The 23639-nt window shown below is 40.9% G+C and overlaps 1 protein-coding gene and 1 pseudogene across 4 annotated transcripts; both read right to left on the bottom strand.

Annotated features, from left to right (window-relative positions):
* Nucleotides 1–10039: 10039 nt before the first annotated feature.
* Nucleotides 10040–15871, bottom strand: LOC128459111 (interferon-induced protein 44-like; annotated as a pseudogene).
* A 1580-nt stretch (nucleotides 15872–17451) lies between these two features.
* LOC128457973 (interferon-induced protein 44) lies at nucleotides 17452–21397 on the bottom strand. 4 transcript variants are annotated; one of them, XM_053442545.1, is made up of 8 exons: nucleotides 21308–21397; nucleotides 20857–20887; nucleotides 19837–19917; nucleotides 19450–19648; nucleotides 18849–18998; nucleotides 18298–18469; nucleotides 18083–18183; nucleotides 17452–18002 (listed from the first exon to the last, which is right to left on the bottom strand). In XM_053442545.1, exons 3-8 carry the CDS (start codon nucleotides 19914–19916, stop codon nucleotides 17832–17834), a joined length of 873 nt encoding a protein of 290 aa, XP_053298520.1. In that variant the 5' UTR covers nucleotide 19917; nucleotides 20857–20887; nucleotides 21308–21397; the 3' UTR covers nucleotides 17452–17831. The 4 variants fall into 4 exon arrangements, with proteins under 4 accessions (XP_053298520.1, XP_053298522.1, XP_053298523.1 ...); XM_053442547.1 differs by having other exon boundaries at nucleotides 20857–21005; nucleotides 21308–21358; XM_053442548.1 differs by having other exon boundaries at nucleotides 20857–20937; nucleotides 21308–21347.
* Nucleotides 21398–23639: the final 2242 nt, after the last annotated feature.

The raw sequence follows: 23639 nt of genomic DNA, 5'->3' as shown, positions 1-23639 counted from the left end.
CCGGTCTCTAATAGAGGCCGGGGCTATTATTAGAAGAAACGTTTTTAAATGTCTAATTGAACGCAAAAATGTACAGATGAGACTGTTTAGCTCATTAGAAAGCCACCCGAGCACTTAAAATATCGCTATAACGTTACGAATCAAAATGTAAGAGACCTGCACTGCTCCAGTCATTCTTGTAGCCACACATTATCCTGCACACCCCTGTAGCCTACAGCTAATAGGCTATAGCTACCGCTTTTAACGCCTACATCAATGGTAGCCTAATCAACAATCTACAAGCAAAGACCATTAGATTTCTTTGCTATAAAATGTAATAATCTCTGCTAAAAACATGCAACAGTTGCATACCGTATTATGGTGAAATTATGGTGACAGCTGGAATGCTCCTCATCCAAAACAATTATAATCCACAACTAACGCGAGTCCTTGTTATCAGCGTCAACAAGCTTGTTGTATCCCCTGCCTTGTAAACAAACATGTCCTTCAATCCGTTCAGAATTTACTATAGTAGACTACAACATTATCAGGGCACTTTCGCTGTAAACATCAAAACAGGATGCGTTACAACAAAATGTGTCCCAATGCAACGAATCACAACTAATAGTGTTCCAATGAGCTAGGGTAATATTAAGAAGGAATATGGAATGCACAATATTATAAATCATTTTGTTATTTTAGAAACACAAAATAACAAAATGATGAGAAATATATTAGGCGGTTAGATTGACCAAAGTCAAAACCTCCCGCAAACTTGCGATCTTCTGGGCAAGCCTCAACATTATGCTTGTGATAGTAACATGCAAGTACCACAGGGGGGCAATGTTTGCTAACGAATCCAAGCCGCTACGGTAGCCTGCCTGGTCAATCACCTCGCTCTTGACTAGACTTCAGTCACCGGTAGCACGCACCTCGCTCTTGACTAGACTTCAGTCACCGGTAGGCTAACGTTAACGTTGTTTACCATGGCAGCTGTGGAGCCAAAGAGGAGACGAAAGTTCGACATCAAGTTCAAAGAGACCGTGTTGGAATATGCTGCAGAGCACTCTTGGGAGCAAGCTGCTAAACATTTTAACATTGACCCGAAAAGAATAAGATACTGGAAAAAGCAGAAAATAGATCTAGCCGTGGCAAACAAACAGAGAGCAAGACTGCCAGGAGGAGGGAGAAAAAAGGTTAGCGAGGAGATGGACACAAAACTCTCTGACTGGATCCATTCAATGAGGGACAATCATAACCGAGTGTCTAGAAAAATGATCCGAAACAAGGCTCTGGAAATCTACCCTACAGTTAGTGATAGAGGTGAGCGATTTCTGGCTAGCAGGGGTTGGCTGGAAAAGTTTTTAAACCGAAATGGCTTTGCATTGCGACGTCGCACCACAATGGCTCAGAAGGACCCAGATCTCCTCACAGAGAAACTTGTCTCATTCGTCGACTACGTGAGCAAGACTGTCGTCTCGAAAAAGATTTCAGAGAAGGACATAATTGCAATGGACGAGACTGCCGTTTGGTTCGATATGGTGTCTCCCAGTACCATTGACGTAAGAGGGACGAAGAGTGTTGCGCTCAAAACAACAGGCCAGGAGAAAAGCCATCTCACTGTTGTCCTTGCTGCCAAGGCTGATGGCACTAAACTCAAGCCTTATGTTGTCTTCCGGGGGGCCATTCGTGAAGTGAAGGCAATGCAGCAAGAGATCTCAAGAGCAGTCATCGCCACATCTGCCAACAGCTGGATGAATGACGACTTGACCACAGCATGGCTCAGATCAATCGTAGGCAAATTCAGTTTTCGCCCGCGCCTGCTAGTGTGGGATGCCTACCGCTGTCACATCAGCACCTCTACCAAACAGGAATTGAGGCCCTACAACATCACGACCGCGGTGATCCCAGGAGGCTACACTAAGTATGTCCAAGCCCCCGATGTCATGTGGAACCAGCCCTTCAAAGCAAGCCTACATGCTTCTTATGATGAGTGGATGGCTGGGGACGCGGACAAACATTTCACAAGTGGAGGGAACCTAAAAGCACCATCTCGCCGTCTGCTTGTGGACTGGGTTCTCACTGCGTGGGACAAGCTGGACAAGGAGCTGATCATCAAGTCCTTCAAAGTGTGTGGGCAGTCTGTGAAACCCGACGGGAGTGAGGACGACCTCATACTGTGCTTCCGAGAGGGACAGGTATGTTGAAATTAGCACTCACGTCTCTCTCTCGCTCGCTCTCTTGCTCTCTTTCTCTCTCTCTACCATTAGAAGAATTGCATTTGTGAGTGAGCCTGTCCACTGTGACTTGCAATAACGGCCAAACTAAATTAATGTATCATTCTTTACAGCCCTGCGCTGCTGGACGACAGGCCCTGACTGATGCCCGCCTGCTCGAGGTAGAGAACAGACGCGCAGCGGAACATGAGGAGGACGAAGAGGAACTGTATAATAACGAACTTGTTGTAGAGGCTGGCGCGAGTGATGAGGAGATTACAGGGAGAGATGAAGAGGAGGAGGAAACTGATGAGGAGGATTTTTATGGTTTTTAATTTCAAAGTGTTTACAATGCACTACCGGTATGTTTGCTATGTTTTTGTTAGCCTGAATTACCGGTATTTGTTGTTGGTGTTCTGTATGCATACCATATGTTATGGTAACTGTAGCCTACTTTTTCAATAAATTAACCTAGTATTTTATAGGTTCAAATAGACACAAAATCTCGTTTTATTCATTCTACTGGTAGTCTATTTTGCTCAAATAGAAATAGAGGCCTGCCTCTAATTCTGGCCTCCTTCCAATAAAGGCCTGGGCCGCGATGCGCTTGAGTAAAATAAAGGCCCGGGCCTATATTAGAGGATTTACGGTATTAATTATTCTATTGCACCAAATCAGTGATTTCATTTATTTTTGATGAATAGCGTAACAATAAAAAATAGTCTACACATGAAAGAAAACAAACCTGTATGTATGGGTTAACTGTATGTGTACATGTATGATCCACAGAAGAGACATCACTGTGAACAAGTGTCATGGTTATTTTATAATCGTTTCTCTTTGCCCATTAAAATACTGAATCTAAAAATGAAAGTCTATGCATTTATTGATTCTTGAATTAATTTGTAAATAAATGCATTAATACATATCTTTTTACATTTTCTTTTTCAATTTTTTATTAATTAATGAAATTATTTATTACCATTTCTTGTCACTTGTGCTCTTCCATGGAACTCAGAGTGTCACTTTACTTTCATTTCATTCCCCCACCCTTAGCTGCATTCAGGTTCTGCATGGAGTGAATCCAAGGTGTGTCTCAGACAAAACAGCTTTGAGTTCCTGGACTATTTTTAGAGTTGTTTTTATAGAAAACTAATATTCAGTTTCCATGTAAGAAACTTGTGAGACTTGTTTCTCATAAGAGGTGCCTGCTAATTAAAGGGATTATTCAGAAACACACTGAGCCAAAGCAGCAGGATCGCAGCCAGTGTCTCACCCACAAGTGAAAGTGAAAGAGCTCCTGCAGTGTCCCCCTATCATTACAGTTACTGGAGAGTGAATGAACCTGCTGCCTGTGGCTCTTCACCCCCTCATCAGCTTCCCGGTGCTTCGCTGCCGGTGCCGATTGATTATCATGGGCGTGGAAAGGAGGCGCACAGTTTTTCGAGGCGCTTTGTGTAGCTTCTGCCTCCGTTGGGTCTCCAGGTGATGGTGTGATGTTATGTATGTTAGGCTTACACAGGCACGTGCACAGATAGACCCCTAGTGGTGCTCAAGCACCAGCCCTTTTGCCCTGGATGAGAAAAGTGCCCCTTCTGTTGGAGCCCTTCATTAAACAATATATAAGAATACAAATGACTCTCTCTGTCATCAATTCCCCCCAAATGTGTTTTGATATCTGACGAGCATTTATTTGAGTTCTTGTGAGAACATGCTCCGCGGCGCTCACATGCTGCTTATGCTTCAACTCTGTCAGAAAACAGTAAAAAAAAATGTGTGTGGAGGAGAACACTGGACAGCTCATCTTTCCAACATTTGTGAAGATGCTAAGGATCTATGCAACATTACCAGTGACAACAGCTTTAGTGGAAAGATCCTCTTAAAAACTGAAGATAATAAAGAACAGGCTCAGGAGTCTCTGTGGGGGAAGGAAGACTCTCCGACCTTCTCCTGCTTGCCATTGAGCAAGACATCGAAATAAATCATATTTTTTTTATTTTTTAAGATATTATTTGATTGTAGAATATGGCCTTGTTTTTTCTGTTTTGCCTGTTATTCATTTATATATTCAATTTGATAATTTGAGTTAGTTTGTTAACAAAAATAAATATATAAGTTGAAAATGTCCTACTGTGTCTTTTATTTATTTATTATTATTTTTAATTTCATAAACAAATTTGGCGATGGGTGCCCTTTTTTTTATTTGAGCACCTGCCCGCCAAAATGTCTGTGCATGTGCCTGGGCTTACATATGTATCACGTCTCTTGGCATTTTGCGCCCTAGGAAACCGCCTATGTCGCAGATGCAAGGAGCCGCCCCTGCGACCAGGCCTATTACTGGTCTCATTCTGGCACATTTGACGATCTCTGGCTGTAAAGACAGCTGAAAGTCACTCTGTAAAAAAACAGCCATATATTTACATCGGCCAATGTCGGAGTAATGACCCGAATTACAGTACAGAGTTTCACAATGGAGTTTCAACACAGAGTAACGAGTAACCTCTAGGTTACTCCGTACTGAGCACAGCGACACGGCACGTCATTAGAAATAAAGCATATCTGCTGGTCCCAAACAGTAATGATCCTAAGAGGAATGTGCAACGACCCATTCTCTTCCTTGCATCCCACACTGCTGTGTTTCTTCAGTGTTGTTTGTTGTGTTTAGCCTGTGGAGCCTACAAGCTGCTAGCTCAGCAACAAGTCAGCTTGCTGTCTTGTTCGGTGGGGAGCGGTGGTGGTGGGTTCGAAGGCTGGAGTGGTACCGGCTGGCAGTGGCTGAGAGACGACTGCGATTCGGTATGACTTCTACGGGGGAGGAAGTACAAAACGAGACGTTTCGATAACATATTTCTTCAAATGGAAAGGAATAAGTCCGCAGAGTGACTGTTTTCAAACTTTGAGGGTCTATAGTATAGACTATATAATGACCCCCCTCAAGTCATTATGGAGAGAGAAAGCCCAGAAAATGTATTTTACACAGTATGGGCCCTTCAGTCCTTTGCTTTGAGTTTGGGTTTCTGGACAGTAGCTCATCGCTTTTATAAGACATTAGCAATTTTCACTCTCTTTCTCCCACATTTTTTTGTTGGGATCTAGGATTTGTGAACTATAGTTCAGCCTACATGTAAGCCTCCAGAGCTCAGTGTCCCAGGGAGCTTCAAGTTCACAACTAGGTGTTAAAGCTTCCCCTGGACATAACTTTCAACCACTATTGGTCATTCAGGGCCAAATGACCCATGAGGTCAACAGGCCAAAATAATGCCAGTTCCCTCTCGCTTTTTTTTTCTTCTACTCAATTCTCGTAGAGGAGAGGCGTAGCTCCCAAGCTCACCTCTCTCTACTCACTTCTCCTGGAGGAGAGTTGTAGCTCTCCAGCTCACCCTGCAAGGGAAACTTCCTCCCTTCCCAAGCTCTACCAACCTTCAAGCAGACCTGCCTGGAGCAGACTACTGATACCCTCCAAAGGCAGCGACACAAGAGAATGCCTAAGAACTTCAGCACAAGAGCTGCATCGCACAGCAGAACCACGGCAGCAGCCCAGGGGTCTCATTTATAACCGCTGCGTACACATGACGGGAAAATGTGCGTATTTCCACGCAAACTATGACCCATGCGTACAAACGTTTTGGAGACGGGAAAGTGGCAAAGCAGACATGAGGTCTTGAACTCAGGCGCGGCGCGTCCCATTGGGCAAGTCGGGCAGTTGCCCAGGGCCTCGGCCACCAGGGGGCCTCGTCTTATTTATGATTTTTTTCTTTATTTTTCAAATAAATCTCTCCTCATCTCCTCCTTCATTCAATATGAACCCAATACCAAGACAGGCTTCATCGTACTTTCTTTTCAACTTGGTTTTTGAACACTGTGTCTTGTTTGTCACTGACCGGCTGCTTAACAGGAATGAGCTCTGATCTCACTCTGTGTCTCTGAGCGAATGTGAGAGGGCGGAGCCCCGGGGCCTGTGTGTGTGTGATGTCTGGGGACACACACGCACACACTCGCCCGCACAACACTGTACAGCAGACCTGGGCATTGTACGGCCCCCGGGCCGCATCCGGCCCTTTGGCTGTCTGTGACCGGCCCGCGTGAGGTCAACGGAATATTAGGAATCACATGTAAATAAGTGAACATCATGCAGAGAATACAACAACATTTCTTTTATTTTGAAGGTGCCTTTTTTTAACATTTACCTGACGTACATCCTGAATGCCGCGAGCGGATGATGTGTTGGCGAACGGAGTTAAGAAGAGATGTGAGTTAGCTGTTAAAGTCCGCAAAAGTGTCAGCCCACGTTAAGAGAAGAAAGATAGAGTTTTTAACGAGACATGGACTGCTAAGTATTTATTTACTGAAGTCAATGGGAAAGCCGTGTGCTTATTTTGTGGAGAAAAGATCGCTGTTTTTAAGGATTACAATTTGAACCGCCACTACGAGACAAAGCACGGAGAGACTCTTACGGACGAAACGTAACGAGAAGGATCGAGGACATCGGTCATGAAAAACCTGGAAAAGTCATGGAATTGTTAAATGTTTATTTTCCAGTCCTTGAAAAGTGCTTGAAAAAAATCCCAAAAGTTTTGGAGAAGTCATGGAGATTTGTTATATTCATATTTTCATGTCGTTCATTTACGCTGAGTTTTAATTAATTCAAATGCTTTTAAAAGAAATACGCTCAAAATATAAGTAGGCATACTATCTCATACTAATTGAAATGTTCGGTGGGGAAGCAGGTGAGATAATGCACTACGCCAGGGAAGTGTAGGTTTAACCATGCTTGGCTACAAATGGAAAAGTACATGCCATATGTTACAACAGATGTCAATCAAACTATTGTCTCACTCATTTGCGTAATTCAAGGTTTACTGTATGCTTTGAAATTCTCATTGTTAGCTTAAATACTAAATTTAGTCTCTTTTGCATGTATACACTGAGATCTCACAAAATGTTTGGTCATGGAAAGTTGGTTTAAAGATATTGAAAGTCATATAAAAGTCATGGAAATCCATGGGTTAAAAATGTGTATGAACCCTGTGTATTATACATCAGGAGGTGTTGTGTAAGTCAGTGCTAAAAATGAATCATGTTACTGATGTTGTAACTAAATTAGTTAACTTTATCAGGGCAAGAGCTGAATAACAGACAGTTTGTTGCACTTTTGGAGGAGCATGAGACTGAACATGGGGACATAGGCTACCACACAGCTGTCAGATGGCTCAGTCTGGACAAAGTGCTTAAAACAGTATGGGACCTGAGAGCAGAGATTCAAGAGTTTTGTGAAAAGAAAGGCAAGGACAGCCCAGAGCTCTCAGATGCAGACTGGATGGAAGATGAGGTAAATAGAGAGTTTAATTCTGCGTGGACAGATTAATTTGCTTTCACTGCCAACGATGCAACGATGCAGGTGTATGACAATTCACCATACATTGTCATACACCTGTATGCTTGATATGTGGCGAGGAATTAGCAAGCAATAAGAAATGTCATGTTGAAAGACATTTCCAGAGCGAGCACACAGCATCTGCTGAAAAGTACCAAGCTGGAGATGAGCAAAAAAAGCAGAGTTCTGTGTTTCATTTAATTCAAAGTAGGCCTACACATGTATTATGTTCTCCTCTTCATAAGAGTTTGGTGTTTTCCTTTTTTGTAACAGGTTAAAATAGCAGTTAAACAGTTTTTTTATTGTCGTTCTATAATTTAATAAATGCAACAAACTATAGTTTTTATATATATTGTATAACTATATATATAACTTTATAACCTGTGTAATCAAATATTTGTTTGGCTCCAGGCAGATTTAATTTGGGGGAAGAGGGGGCAAAATTCCTCTTTCGATACTAAAGGTTGACTACCCCTGGGTTAGTATGACACAAACACTAACTCACTCACTCACATGTCTCCCTTTCTCACACACACTCACACACACAAGTCTCCATTTCACACACACTTATTTAATCACTTTCTCTCTCTTTCTCTTTGTCTCTCTCTCTCACACACATACACACACACATAGTCAAAATAGATTTTTTTTTTTGGGGGGGGGCCTCAAAATTGTTCTTTGCCCAGGGCCTCCAATTAGCCAGAACCGCCCCTGCTTGAACTAAAGCTAGACCACAATATGATCATGTTTTATTTCCCCTTTGATCGATCATGATTGAATCTCTTTCTCCGTCTCACTCCTGTTTCTCCACTTTCTCCGTCTCACTCCTGTTTGTCTCAGTTTCTCCGTCTCACTCCTCTGCTTCTCTCCCTTTCTCCGTCTCACTCCTGTTTCTCCACTTTCTCTGTCTCACTCTTCTGTTTCTCTCATTTTCTCCTTCTCACTCCTGTTTGTCTCAGTTTCTCCGTCTCACTCCTCTGCTTCTCTTCCTTTCTCTGACTCACTCCTGTTTGTTTCAGCTTCTCCGTGTCAGTCCTCTGTTTCTCTCCCATTCTCCGTCTCACTCCTGTTTCTCCACTTTCTCTGTCTCACTCCTGTTTCTCTCATTTTCACCGTGTCACTCCTGTTTCTCCACTTTCTCCGTCTCACTCTTCTGTTTCTCTCATTTTCTCCGTCTCACTCCTCTGTTTCTCTCCCTTTCTCCGGGTCAGTCGTCTGAATCTCTCCCTTGGTTTTCTATCATTATTTTCCTTCTACCGTCTTTTCATGTGTAACTTGCCTCTAAAGGCCAGAGCATGGTTCTGCAACTGCGGCTGTGGCTTTTCACGCAGTTGTGTCAATGTACTTGTTTTAATTTATGGTTCTCCAAGGGTTGCGCGTGTTGCAAAGCAATTCACCGGCAGAACACTAGGTGGAGTAACGTTTTTTGTCACCGTCGACTGTTTATTTACTGTCGACCTGCAAACCGACGTTAGCCGAGATCTCCTTCCAGGAATTGCAGGCCATCTGCGCGTCCTTCAGTACGCGCAGATGGCCAATGACGGGTTATACAAGTGGTCATATTTTCCTTCGTTTCTGCCGGTATTATGGGGCTAACTCGCGTGCAATTGGTCTGTGCGTTTTCTCATCCGCTAAACCAGTACTGTAAAGACTACAAAAGCCATGCCGGTTACAAATAGAAGCGCCCCGTCAGGTTTTAAATGATAACCTTCTGTTTTGGCTGTAGGTCCGACTCCGTACGGGAAGGCTTCTGGGTTCCGGACACGGACCGCAGTCCGCCTGTTAGTGAACCCTGTTCTATAAAGTCACTAACCGGCTTGTTCCCGGCTTAGCGGGAACAAGCTCTGATCTAACTGCGTGTGTCACTCGGAGTGACTGAGTAGGGATGGATACGGGTACAGGGAGCGGGTCATTTTGCACATGCGTTAAAATGTGTCTATACATATATATATATAGACATATACACATGAGCTAAGTGCATAAAGTAACATGTACAACTATTTTTCTGGTTTGCTTATTTAGCCTTTTATAATGTTTAAAATAACATGTTTAAAACAGTATTGGATTTTTACCATATTAGTTCCTAGTCCAAGAACGGCCATTTCTACAGGTAGTGAGTCATTCCATACTGATGAGTTTGTAAGCTTTAGAGTTTGAGAGTATAAATAAGATGTGACAAGGGTGTTGGTCAGTTCTTCTACACAACAGGTTGAAGACCGCTCCTCAGCCTTCAAGCAAAAGAACGGAGAAAGCGGACACTTTCTCTGTTTCTACAGAGAAAATTGAAGACTCAGAAAATGTTGCTCTGAGGAGAAATTCTTAAAAACAACAAACACTTCATCCGACCTGCAAACATGGGAGGATATTTGAACTTTGTACTGACCCTGTACACTTGGATCTAACAACTTTCACTTTAAGGTTACGCAACCTGAAAAACCTGTATACAGTCTATGCCTGCACAACCAACCCCTCAGAGGTATTCATGTTTCCAGGGGTGGTTGAGGAAGTCTTCTCCATACAAAAGCATCTGTTTCAGTGCACACAGTGTCACAGCGTTCATTTTGTCATTTGACTCAGTTTCATCCCTGTAGTTCTTCACAAGGAAGATGCAGTTCATTGGAAGGCCCAGCAGCTGTCGGAATCTTTCAACCTAAGTAAAAGTAACAACATTTATGCTGATCAGTAATCTTACAGCGATGAACAAACATGACTTATATGCTGAAAAATTACATTGTGCAATAACCCCAAAATGTACCTTTTCCTTCAGGTATGTACTAGAAAAATTAACTAAACATGGTTGACAAACGATTTTGTATTTGGATAGTAAGTTTTTGCAGCCTTGTAAGAGACTTTTATGACTTTTATGATTTGGTGTATTTACATACACCAAATGTTTAAGACTTGAGCTGTTTTATGGTCGGAACTGTTTATAACGTGAATAAGGTAAAAGACCTTTTACGACTTAATTACCCATCAAAGGAAGGAGTGTATGACTTCTTATCACCTAAGGAAACACATGTGAATCAGCTGCTAATGTTTAGATTCCTCTCCTTCCCCCACCATGGACCCTGTCTGGATTGGCTCAGAGGGACAGCCCTAAGTCCTCCTATATAAGATCTGTGTTTTTGACTGCTCTGCATCCTCACTCTGAGATCCTTGTGGTCTCCCTGTGTTGATCCTTTCTGCAGAAAGCCCCTTATTAAATACACGTAGATAACTTTGTTGTTTCCAGCCTCTTGTATCTCCAGATTTCCATCACAGGTACTTGCTCTTATAGATATTGCTTGTGTCCTTTTTAATCTCGGGAAAGGCTTCATCGACTTTGGTGAGAATAGCCAGTTGGGGAATTCCTGTCGATAAAACCTGATCATTATTTCAAACATTTGTTTGTCATGCATTCCAATGTGACACTACGAGTCCACACAGAGAAACAACTGTTGTGCACTCACCCAGTTCACTGGCTGCCATTCGGACCTTTCTAATCTTCTCCACATCTTTGTCAATTAACTAGACACTGTGTCCATAGGGACAACACACACCAGAACTTGAACTTTGTCTTCTAAAGTGGGATCGGAGTTGGAGCCATCAACACCCTCCTTCAGTTCTACTTCTGGGTTGAACTAGTAATCAAACAAATACAATTAGATTATATTTAATGGTACTTAAAGTTTTTCTGTGTTTGACTTAATATGTTTGTCTTGTGCACATTTACATAAGCACGCTCATATTGTGAATGTGACAAACATTCCTGCCGTTGCTCACATTATTTAACGGATGTACATGTGGCTGCCATGTGCCCCAAACTCAGCAATTTGCCAAAATGTTTGATATCCGAAAAAGAAATGTGAAAAAAATTCATTTGGTTTTTTAAGACAGGAAAGGTGCACATCACATTTGTCAATTTTTTTTGATAACTAACACAAATATCCAACAAATATTTTGTTTTTGTTAGTTAAAATTCGACTTAAATTAATGGCAGAGTTCACAGTGTTGTACCTTGTAACCTTCTTTCACGTGTCCTCTCAGGGCCAGTTTGAAGTCTTTCACAGAGACTCCACTGTCAGAATCCTTGCTCAAAGCCCATGATGTCATTGAAAACAAAACAGTTAGTGGCCTCTGCAAAATTTGAAAGTCTGGTACTGTAAGGCAGAAGGTGCAATTATTTACATCAATGAATCCAAATAAATATCAGCAGTTGTCTGTGGGCCGATCAGGAATGTGTGGGGAGGCTGGAGAAGCTGCCTCAGATCAGGGATTTGTGTGTGTCCTCGTTCTGTTAGATCTCAGTGCAGCATTCGACACAATTGACCATCAAATTTTACAGACTAGAGCAGTTAATTAGCATTAAAGGAACCGCCCTAAACTGGTTTAAATCTTATTTTTCTGATCGCTCCCAATTCGTGCAAATTAATGAGTCATCTGTGCGCACCACAGTTAATCATAGTGTTCCACAGGGCTCTGTGCTCGGCCATATTTTATTCTCATTATATATGCTTCCACTAGGAAACATTATCAGGACACACTCAGTAAATTTCCACTGCTATGCGAATGACACCCAGTTAAACTTGTCAATAAAACCTGAACAAAGTAATCAATTAACTGAACTTCGAGCATGTCTCAAGGACATAAAAACCTGAATGACCCGCAATTTTCTCTTATTAAACTCAGACAAAACAGAGGTTATAATACTTGGCCCCAAACACCTTAGAGATACATTATCTAATGATATAGCTGCGCTACACGACATTGCCCTTGCTTCCAACGAAACAGAAACATCCTGATCTATCCTTTAATAGTCACTTAAAACAAATTGCCACTTGCGTAATATCTCAAAAATCAGACATGTCCTTTCGCAAAAAGATGCAGAAAAACTAGTCCACGCCTTCGTTACATCAAGACTGGACTATTGTAATTCATTATTATCAGGCTCCAGAAGTAAGTCGTTAAAGACTCTACAGCTTGTCCAAAATGCTGCAGCACGTGTCCTGACGAGAACAAAGAGAAGAGAGCACATTTCTCCAGTATTAGCATCGCTACACTGGCTTCCAGCTAAATCTAGAATAGAATTTAAAATTCTCCTCCTCACCTTCAAGGCCCTTAATAATATAGCGCCTTTTAACCTTGAAGAGCTGTTAGTACCTTATAAACTTACTAGAGCACTCCGCTCCCAGAATTCAGGCCTACTTGTCGTCCCTAAAGTCTCTAAAAGTAGAGTAGGAGCCAGAGCTTTCAGCCATCAAGCCCCTCGGCTGTGGAATAATCTACCACTTTCAGGTCGGGAGGCAGACACCATCTGTTCGTTTAAGAGAAGGCTCAAAACCTTCCTTTTTGATAAAGCTTATAGTTAGAGCTAATTAGTGCGGCAGAACGTAACTTGTTCTATTTTATGACACATGACACATGGAGCTTCTTTTTCCAGCTTCTCCTTCCTCTTCTCCATCCCTATCCCCCTTCCCTGGAATCCCTTTGCTTTATCGCCCGCAGATCCAGAGCCTCTGTGGCCGCACCATGGATTGCGGTTTGTGGATCGCGCACCGGGGGTCGCGGTGGTGGATCCAGTGTGGCGGATTCTGTGTCATGTGGGCTGATCGTGGCGCTGGTGGCGGACCCTGTGTCGCGTTGGCATTGGGTACGGGCAGTGGACCAGGACCGAGGTGGTGGCTCGTGGTGGGTCCTGGTGGGCGGCGGTGGACGGTGACTGAGGACTGGAGTGGCTTTCTGGTCTGGATGGTGGATCGTGGTCCTACTTGTTGCTGACCATGGACTGTGATTGCAGCGGGACTGCTTGGCATGTCATGTTGGGGTTGTCCTTCGGGATGTCTACCCTCATCAAATGCTGCTAGAGACTTTGATTATTGATAATGTTTTCCTGCACGTGGCATCTATTGCACTTCTGTCCGTCCTGAGAGAGGGATCCCTCACATGTGTCTCTCTCTGAGCTTTCTACATATTTTGACCCTGTTAACAGGGTTTTTAGTAGTTTTTCCTTACTCTTGCTGAGGGTTAGGGACAGAGGATGTCACAACCTGTTAAAGCCCTGTGAGACGAATTGTAATTTGTGAATATGGGCTATACAAATAAAATTTGATTGATTGAGATGTAAGTCCTCATAAGCCTCATGAGGTAGAGACTGCAAACAATAACAGGAGAAATTGCTTTAATAGGAAACACTTTATCAAGACAAACAACTTTCACTTTCTTTTTTCCGCAACCTGAAAAACCTATGTACAGTCTCTGCCTGCATCAAGGATATAGCACACCCTGGTGGTGGACACAGGAATATCCAAATAGTGTGTTTCAAGGTCATGACAGTTGACTGAAATATAACCAAACCAAAGCAAAAAGTTAAGTAGTCAAACGATTACATAATTATTACAAAGTTGTTATTAAGAATTTTTTATTACTTCAACATCACCTTGTGTAGTTGCTGCATGTAACATTGTTGGACTGAAACCAGGAGTTCCAATTCTTTCAATGCTTGACCTTTTATTTTACACGTCATTATGTCTCATTTAAAACCAGTTAGTCTTGACAAAAATAAAACTCTGTGAAATTGCACTGAAGCATCACAAAGACAGTTTTGATTTCACTTTGTTGCCTTGTAAATTATCCTCTTAAAATAAAACTAGCACCAGAAAAGAAAGACTTTTTACCAAAGCAAATGATATGAAAACAATATAGAAATAACAACAAATCTGCAATGCTGCAAACAGCGCGGAAGCTAGCTTACAAACTAAGAGTTTTAAGTCCTTTGATAAAAGACAAACATTTACTATTTATATTACTGGATAGAAATAATTGGCCAAAAATATACATGGCCATTTTTGATTGGTAATAGATCAACATTGTAGAGCAAGTCAAACCACTAATAAGCCACTGCATGAGTAGGTTCTGAGTCCTTCTCTTATTCACAGTCAGGATAGTTTCACATTCACTTGTATAAGTAGATGACTCTGTGGCAGGATGGACAGCGATGCTCCACATCTTTGCAGGAATCAATGCAGAACGGGATACAGCTGCATAGAAAACATCTATGAGGAAAACAAAGGGAGTCAGGACTTAACAACCATTTTCTCCCTACAACAATAACTTCTAAAACAGGATATTTTGTATCTTCACTTTTTCTTAGCCTGAGTTGACACATTTTTAGATTATATTTTCAGACGTCTCCCTTTGTTTTCCATCAGATATCATCCAATTGAAACTATGTGCAGCTAGTTGTAATCAAAACTATCCCTTTTCCCCAAAGATGGTGAGAGCGCAGCAGACGGCCCACGTCAGGTGACCTGCTTTGTGCTCCGTGGTGGTGACCACAGTCTGGTAGCATTTAGGACACAGCATTTGTCCTGGGGCGTCCTGCAGTGCAGGTTTCACGTCCACATGAGTGACTGGGGGTGAGAAATGCACAGCACGTTGAAATTAACACAAACAAATTACACAACGTCCCTTTTCAAGACCATTTCCTGAACTGCTGTGTATGATGCAACTCATTACACACTACGCACACAGTAGAAGTTCTGTTGTGTTTGTATATTTGTTTCGTTCTTGTATTTAAACACTTGCTTTTTCTTTATGTTTTACTGTTGGGATTATTTCCATTGGTACTCCACACTGCACTGACTCAACAAGACCAGCAGAGGCTGCATAACAACTGTAATTTGAACAGGGGATCGTCGTCTGTATCGTGATGAGCGCTCTGTTTTTCCATCAGCTTGACTTTGTGAGGAATCTGTGCCTCACTGGTTTGTCTCGTCACAGATGTGAGTTCACACGTGTCAATGAACCTTTAACACAAGCATATGTGTCATAGTCTGTATGTAAAGAGATGAATGGGAATGCTTGTGTGCTGGGAAATGGACAGACCTCTATACTGTGTTTTACTTACGCACAGATCTCCTCACCTGAGGACGTGGGGACTGGAGCAGAAGGAGCATGTGGTCAGGAAAGAAAGGTTTTCCACAGATATTTAGATGAATCATCGATTAAAAGATAATAGCAATTGCATATGTCAACTAAAATATAACTCGCTATACATAATAATGTATAAAGCAGTATAGTATATAAGTTGCTTACACACTACAGTTGAGTTTTTTTCAAAGGTTTAAAATGAAGAACGAAAAGTGACAACATCATCTTAAGCAGTGACCCAGACAAAGACCTCCTTGATAAACAACAGGTGGAGGTGCACCCAGTGAGAATCCCGGCTAAGGGTACATTTTTTGCGGATGTACCATACCCCGTGGTTCATGGCTGGTCCAGGGTATGGTGGAGCTGAGACCTGTGGTGTGTATCCTTTCTCCATCTTCAGATTTGCTGACTGGATGAAAGGAAATTGTCAAATTCATTGTTAAATGAACAGGTATGAATGTATTCAATTCAATTTATATTTTTTGACATGTACAGGAAACACATTCTGCCTCACAGTTCAATGAACTTCTTAATTTGCGAAGCCTCTCAGCAACGTCAAACATGACTAAATATTGTTGACATAATAGTTTGTAAATGTGCAGCAGTAACACTGTTGACAGCAGCAGGGTTAGCTCTGCTGTATCTGAATGTACAACAGTGGTTTTATTTACTATATATTCACTTCATTACATCAATCTCATGTATTTTTGCCAGAACAAATACATACAGGAAAAGGTACTGATGGTATATGCTGTACACAAACTGACACTCACAATCACATTGCATTTTAAAGTAAACACCTTTTGAGTTTGTATTATAACTGAAGGCTACCACAGGTTCTCTTTTCAGAACCATCAACATTTCTGAAGGATGTAAACTTTGATATGTCTCTTTTGTTCTTTCCAATCCACATACTTGTGAGCATTTATAGACTATAATGTATGTCGTACATTAAAGAGTAGTGGGAGAACCTGGAAATGTGAAGTATTTAGGTAACTAAACGTATAAAATGGTTTCTGTTGGTATTGTACTTTTTTATTATATTACATTTTAAGTCATTATAACTTTCCTTGAGTAAGCAGACTTTTAGTTGGTCAATATGAGACTCATTGAAACAGTTTTATTTCAAGTATAACTTAAGCACTGTTAAAGTTTTATTGTTATTTTTAAGTCTCACTAAAGGTGTCAAATTGATGGAGTGTAGTTAGATGTCATGTCATGTAGAAATACAAAGTGAACTACATGCACCTATACCTCAACATTGAACTCATGAACGATATCTGTAACGTTGAAGAAAAGTAGGTCCGGCCGGATGTGATCGGTTGACAACAGCAAGTGATTTTATGAGTCATTTCCTTTGTGGGCAACAGAGCCCTGAAGGCACATTGTTCTGACAGTAGAAGCTGAGACCTGCTCAGATACTTCTTCAGTGATACAATCAGTATTATTAGTGTATCAGTGCTTCTTTAGTGTGTATTTGGATCATACAGAAGAATGCAGTGCCACAGTGTATTCTGCTTGCTCTGCTCGAGGTGAACAGGCCCAGTCAGTCCCTGTGTCTCGTCATCAATCCATCCTAAATCCATTAAAGCAACATGATCAACATGACTATTATAAGTTATATTCTATAGTACAAAACTGTTGTGACATAAAAACACATATATCAAGACATCATCTGTTCCACAGTGGTGGAATATATAATTTGAACTGGGTGTATGACTATGCCTCCCTCACACAAACTCATAACTTTAACAAAATAGCAACAGCATGTCATCGTTATATAGCTTCAAATGTGCTCAATTCGCTTTACTGTTTACTGTACTTACTGTGACTTTGCACTAACAAGAAGGTCTCTTCTGGAGCTGTCTGGTCCTGACTGATGCAGGAAGAAGGAGAGTAAAAATGAGAGAGTCCCGGAAGAAGAAATTTAATGAGGACAGTACAGAAAAATTATTAGAGTCTTCTCAGCAAAGATTTAAATTTTTTTGCACAGAGTATATTCTTTATATTTGTACTTCATTACCTCCAACGACCAGGAACTCAATGATACATGATACAAAGCCAACAATAACAATATTATTAATCAACGTGTATTCCAACCATATCAGCTGAGTTGTTGACCAGATCACGTGATGACGTCACACCAAGCTAACGACCTAATGACAGAGCATTGTCCTGCTGTTGTGCAAAGTTTCTATGAGAGAAATTATATAAAGACTTTAGGACCTAATTTTTATGCATTTTTAATCCATATTTATTCTTTAAGCTTGTCTGCTTGGCTAGACAGTAAAAATTGGCTGAATATTTCCTCATTCCCCGACAAATCGCCTACTGTGTTTTTGCCTCTGGGGAATTCATGTTTCCAGGTCATTGAGGTAGTCGTCTCCATAGTGAAGCATCTGTTTCAGTGCGCACACTATCGCAGCGTTCATTTTGTCATTTGACTCAGTTTCATGACTGTAGTTCTTCAGAAGGAAGATGCAGTTCTCTGGAATGCCCAGCTTCTGGTGGTGGAAATGTTCAACCTAAGTCAAAGTAACACAATTATGGTGATCAGTAATCGTACTGCAGAAAAATTATATTTTACAAAAACTCCAAAATGTACCTTTTCCTTCAGGTACTTGACCTTATAGATATTGCCTGTGTCCTTTTTAACCTCAGGACAGGCTTCATCAACTTTGGTGAGAATAGCCATTTGGGGAATTCCTGTCGAAAAAGAATCCTGATCAGTATTTCAACATTTGTGTCCTGGTATTTTGACTCATACAATCCAATGTGACACTGTTAGTCCACGCAGAGAAACAGTTGTTGTGCACTCACCCAGTTTACTGGCTGCCAGTCTGACCTCTCTAATCTTCTTCACCATCTGATCACTTAACCTAGACATTGCTGCCGCAGCAACAACACACACCAGAACGTGAACTTTGTCTTCCAAAGTGGGATCGGAGTTGTAGCCATCATCACCCTCCTTCAGTTTTTGGTCAGGGTCAAACTAGAAATCAATCAAACACAATCAGATCATGATCATATTTAATGTAACTTAAAGTTTTTCTGTGTTTCACCTCATTTGTTTGTCTGTGCACATTTACTCATATGGTTAATGTGACACACATTCCTGATGTTGTTCACATTATTTAACTGATGTACATGTGGCTGCGATATGCCCCAAACTCAGCAATTTGCCAATAGAAAACTGTGATATTTGAAAAAGAAATGTAAGAGCAATTCACTTTGTTTTGAGACAGGAAATGTGCTCATCACGTTTGTCAAATTTCAATAATAATTTAGATAACTATGATAAATATGAAACAAATATTGTCTTTTTGGTTTAAAAAAGACTTTAATTAATGTTAAAATTCACAGTGTTGTACCTTGTAACCTTCTCTCACGTGTCCTCTCAGGGCCAGTTTGAGGTCTCCTTCACAGACTCCAGTGTCAGGTCCTGGCTCAAGGCCCATGATGTCATTGAAAACAAAAGAGTAAGTGACCCCTGGACTTTTGCGAAATTTGAAGGTCTTGTACTGTAAGGCAGAAGGTGCAATTATTTACATCAATGAATCAAAGTAAATATCAGCAGTTGTCTGTGGGCCGATCAGGAATGTGTGGGGAGGCATGAGAAAGGTGATTTGTATGAACATCCACAGATTAAAACTCTGGGCCTCTAGTTCACACATTAACCTGAAATTGAAATGAGTGCAAAGCTATAAGAGGTTAACAATAAGTACTCAGATGATCAACAGACAGATTTAGAAAGAATTGATGTTTAATTTCATTTAGCTTGTGCTGACTAGAATTTGTTGCTATTAAATATACAGACAACAATTTAACAAAAACTTTGATAGAAAGCTGCTGTTTTGACATGTTAATATTAGTAGAAGTTTCTCTGTATTTAAATCAGTGAACTTATATTGAAAATAAATTCCTGTGGTTTTGTAACCTCAATGGAGTCTTATCCTTTCCTGTTGTTCATACCTGTCTGGTGAAGCTTTTCCCAGAGATTGCATCTGCCTGAGCTCGACCAGCAGCTCTGCCTTTTAAAACGCTGTCGACAGAGTTGATGAAGCTCGACTTTCCAGCACCAACTGGTCCATAAAGCAGAATCCTGAGATGTTTGACCTGTTTGTTTTCAGGCTGATAAGATTTCACAAACTCAAGATTGTCCTTGTACTTCCTGTAAATTACAGAAAATAAAAAAAAATCGGAATAAAGTGAAGTATTACTTTTATTAATGATTGGACAACATTGCAATTGAGATTTTTTTGTGACACACACAACAACGAGATGTTTAAGATCATGTGTTGAGCAGCAGAAGCACAAATACAATGGAAACACACTGACTGAATGCTAGATCATACTCACTCTGACACCTCCCTCCATGGCTGCCTTAACAGTGGTGAAGGAGGTGACACTGGAGGAGCTTTAGACTGACTTGATCCCATGCTATAAAATATAACGTTCAGACTAGATGTTAATGCAGGAATTCACCCAGAGGAGGAAGATGCATTCAGATTGTAACTTAAAGGTCCAGTGTGTAAGATGATGGTGAAAGGGATCTATTGACAGAAACTGATTATAAAATAATCTTATTGATATTTTCACTTGTGTGCTTCATCTAAATTGTACAAATTATTGTTTCTTTACCCTTGAAAGGGCAGTTTATATTTAAATACTTTAAATCGACATAAGGAGCAGGTCCTCTCTACGGAGGTAGCCATGTTTTTTACAGTAGCCCAGACTGGACAAACTAAAGTCATTTTGAGTTTGAACCTGTGGTAACTGAAGACTGCCACAGGGTTTCTCTCATGTTTGGAAGGGGAAGGTGAAGTAAGGGGTGTTCAGCTGCAACATGCAACTTCACCACTAGATATCACTACGTTCTACACCCTGAAACTTTGAGCATAAAGGCCGGCGCATGCTTCTGCATTTTCACGGGCCCCTTACATATCCCTTCTTACGTGCTTGCGTGCGTCGCCCAATTTTTCTAACTATACGGAAAAGCTCCGCAAGGCTGTGATTGGTCTGCTAACTACATCCTTTCCGGAGTCACATTTCCGGTTTCATGCCCCATAATACCGGCAGAAACCAAATAGAAGAGCGTTCGGCAGAAGAGATCCGAAAGTATGACAACTTCTATAACCCGTCACTAACTGGCGGATTTGTCCGACAGAAAAAGGCTCTGAGGAGCCGCTGTGGCGAAGTAAATAAACAGTCGAAGACGACTGACACTCACAAACAAGGTGTCCCTAAGGCCGTCTTCACCAAAACTTTATTTGTATACCACTTCTATAAACAAGGTTGCAAAGGCAAAATATGAATGAACTCAAATACAAGGTATTCCATTCAGTTCAATAGTAGTAACAGACAGATTGAAGTCCTTACCTTTGCTTATGTGGCTCTGGACAGAGTGACTCTGGAACAATGAGGAGAAGATGATTTTTTTTGGCAACACCTACTCACTCACTGGCAAGGACCCAGGTTAATCCAAATCAAACCAAACTAATTAAAATGATCGTAACCCTATAGAGCATCTGAAACTCATAATCACAACTCTTAATTAGTAATTTCCAGGTTGGATCTGGCACCTCATTTGTCATTATAATATCTTTAAATAAATGTTGTGTAATTTTATTTGACTCTTTGACTTTAGTGTGGCTTCTGTTTTAGGACCATGGACAGAAAGGTTACTTAAAGAGGAGGTTGATAAAGAGACAGAACATGATCATCAGCATAAACAAAGTATTATTTATGGGTTTGTTTCAGCGTAGTAATCATTACAGTACACTGAAATAACACTTACACTTAAGGTTAGAATAGCAAGAGGAAAACTTACCCTCTAGAAAAAAATACTTGCTCCTTTATGGTAACTTAAATGTTTTCCCTTCAGTCCTTTCCTTTGAGTGTGGGGCTCTAGACATTTCCTTTTATAGGACATGAGCAACTTTCAATTTCATTCTCTCATATGGTTTACTGGAAAGCATGTGATGATACGTTAATGCAGACCATTCTATTGTGTTTCGATATTTGAAAACTAGTAAAAACTCAGTTTGTTTTTTTGCTTCATTTGAGACTTTTCATTAGTGCCTGTAATGATAGACAAGACGTGTACCAATTGTTCACAATACAGTTAAAATCGATACGTTTTTTAATGTATTCTATCATAATTTAAGGTGGGTCTATTATTGATTAGTTGGAAAACTATATGATTATGGTTTTGGTTTTTGTTGCAATAGTAAATTGGGCCTTGCTCCCACTTGCTTTCTGCAGAGGCGGTGGACTAGTGGCAGAAAGTTGGACTATGGGCAGAAACTCCGACGGTGGTCTCTGGTTAGAATCCACGGAGTGACAACAAAAAACAACATACCTGGACGGACAACACCTGGATCTGTTCCACACTGTCAAAGTGCCTACCTCACCCCACTGTCTAAGTGCCATTGAGCAAGGCACCTTACTCCCCAAACACCTGCTCCCTGGGGCGCCATGCATGCTCTGTGTGTCCTCCCTTGTACACCAGATGGGTCATAGCAGAAAACAAATTTCCCCCCTTGCATGTCGTTTGCATGTGTGCATGTGTGTGGACCAATAAAATGTATCTGTATCTCAAGGGTTACAGTGCAATTCTTCTTCTTCTTCTTAAAGATGGAAAGCAGCTTGGAAGTGATGGGTCGGATGAGGAGATGGGGAAACAGCAAGGAGAGAATGAGGGAGACATTTTGCCGCAGCCCAGCAGAAGTGATATATTGATGACAGGACAGAAAAATTGTTAAAAGCATGATTCTCACACTGATTGAAAACTAAGAAGAGGAACCGATATATGTTTCGTCTCGTATGACACAGAGTTAAATGACGCATCTTCCTCTTTTCTCCTCCCATATTGCACGTATTCAACTTAATTCCACTTATTCCACTGAAACTGGATTGGACAGGATAGAATTATCGGCATAGTGTTTGTTGAATTGTTGCTCAAATATTGACCAGTGTTGTAATAAGAGCAATAAAGAAAGAAATTAGTGGGAGAGAGATGTGGGTTTTGCCGACATGATTCCTGTTAACACTGATCGCTGAGTGAGTTACAGTCAGAGATCCCAGAGAAATCACTGCAAATCACTGGAGAACTCACACACTACGCTACATACATGAAGTACTGGAGTATCACTGAGTACTGTGACTCTAGTTGTCACACAGGTCACAAATCCACAGAGAAACACGAGGGAACAAATCCAATGACACAGAGTGAAGGGAAAACTGACACTTGAATTCTTTAGTGAGGGCAAGACACAGAATATAATCAGGGCGGAGCAAACAGCTTCCAGATATGAACGCTGCCATCTTGTGCATGATGAGCTGCAGCAGCCTGGTGCCAACTTATCTACACGCTCGACCAATCGTGAGTCAGTCTGAGCTGTCGATATTAACGTTTCAATCTTTACTTTATGTAAAGATAAATAACTTCCCTGAACAATGAGCACTTGAACATATTTTGTTTTATCTCTAAAGTCTCAGATCAATACAGCCCTCCAGCAGCATCAACAGTGACAGCAGAAATCTGTGTTTCTGTGTGTGGTTTTAAGATGTGCATTTATGATACATTTATACACACACTTTTGAGGATTAATCAATTCTCAAACAACTAACAACTTTCTTTTTCTTTTTTCCGCAACCTGAAAATCCTACATACAGTGTATGCCTGCACCAAGGATATACACCCTGGTGGTGGACACATAGATCCAAATCGTATGTTTCATGGTTATGACAGTTAACTGAAATATAACTAAACCAAAAAAAAAGTTTAGTCTAACAATAACATAATTATAACAAAGTTGTTATTAAGCATTTTGTATTACTTCAACATCACATTTAGTAGTTGCTGCATTGTTGGACTGAAACCAGGAGTACCAATTCTTTCAATGCTTGACCTTTTATTTACATTATGTCTCATTTAAAACCAGTTAGCCTTGACAAAAATAAAACTGTCAAATTGCACTAATACATCACAAAGACAGATTTGATTTCACTTTGTTGCCTTGCAAATAATCCTCTTAAAATAAAACTAGCACCAGAAAAGAAATATTTTACCTTTTCTTTTTACCAAAGCAAATGATATAAAAACAATATAGAAATAACAACAGTGTAAATCTGCTATGCTGCCAACAGCACGGAAGCTA

This window comes from Pleuronectes platessa, chromosome 16, assembly GCF_947347685.1.
Source record: "Pleuronectes platessa chromosome 16, fPlePla1.1, whole genome shotgun sequence".
NCBI lineage: Eukaryota > Metazoa > Chordata > Actinopteri > Pleuronectiformes > Pleuronectidae > Pleuronectes > Pleuronectes platessa.
The sequence above is the reverse complement of the archived record's forward strand: the minus strand, read 5'-3'. Positions and strand labels throughout refer to the sequence as shown.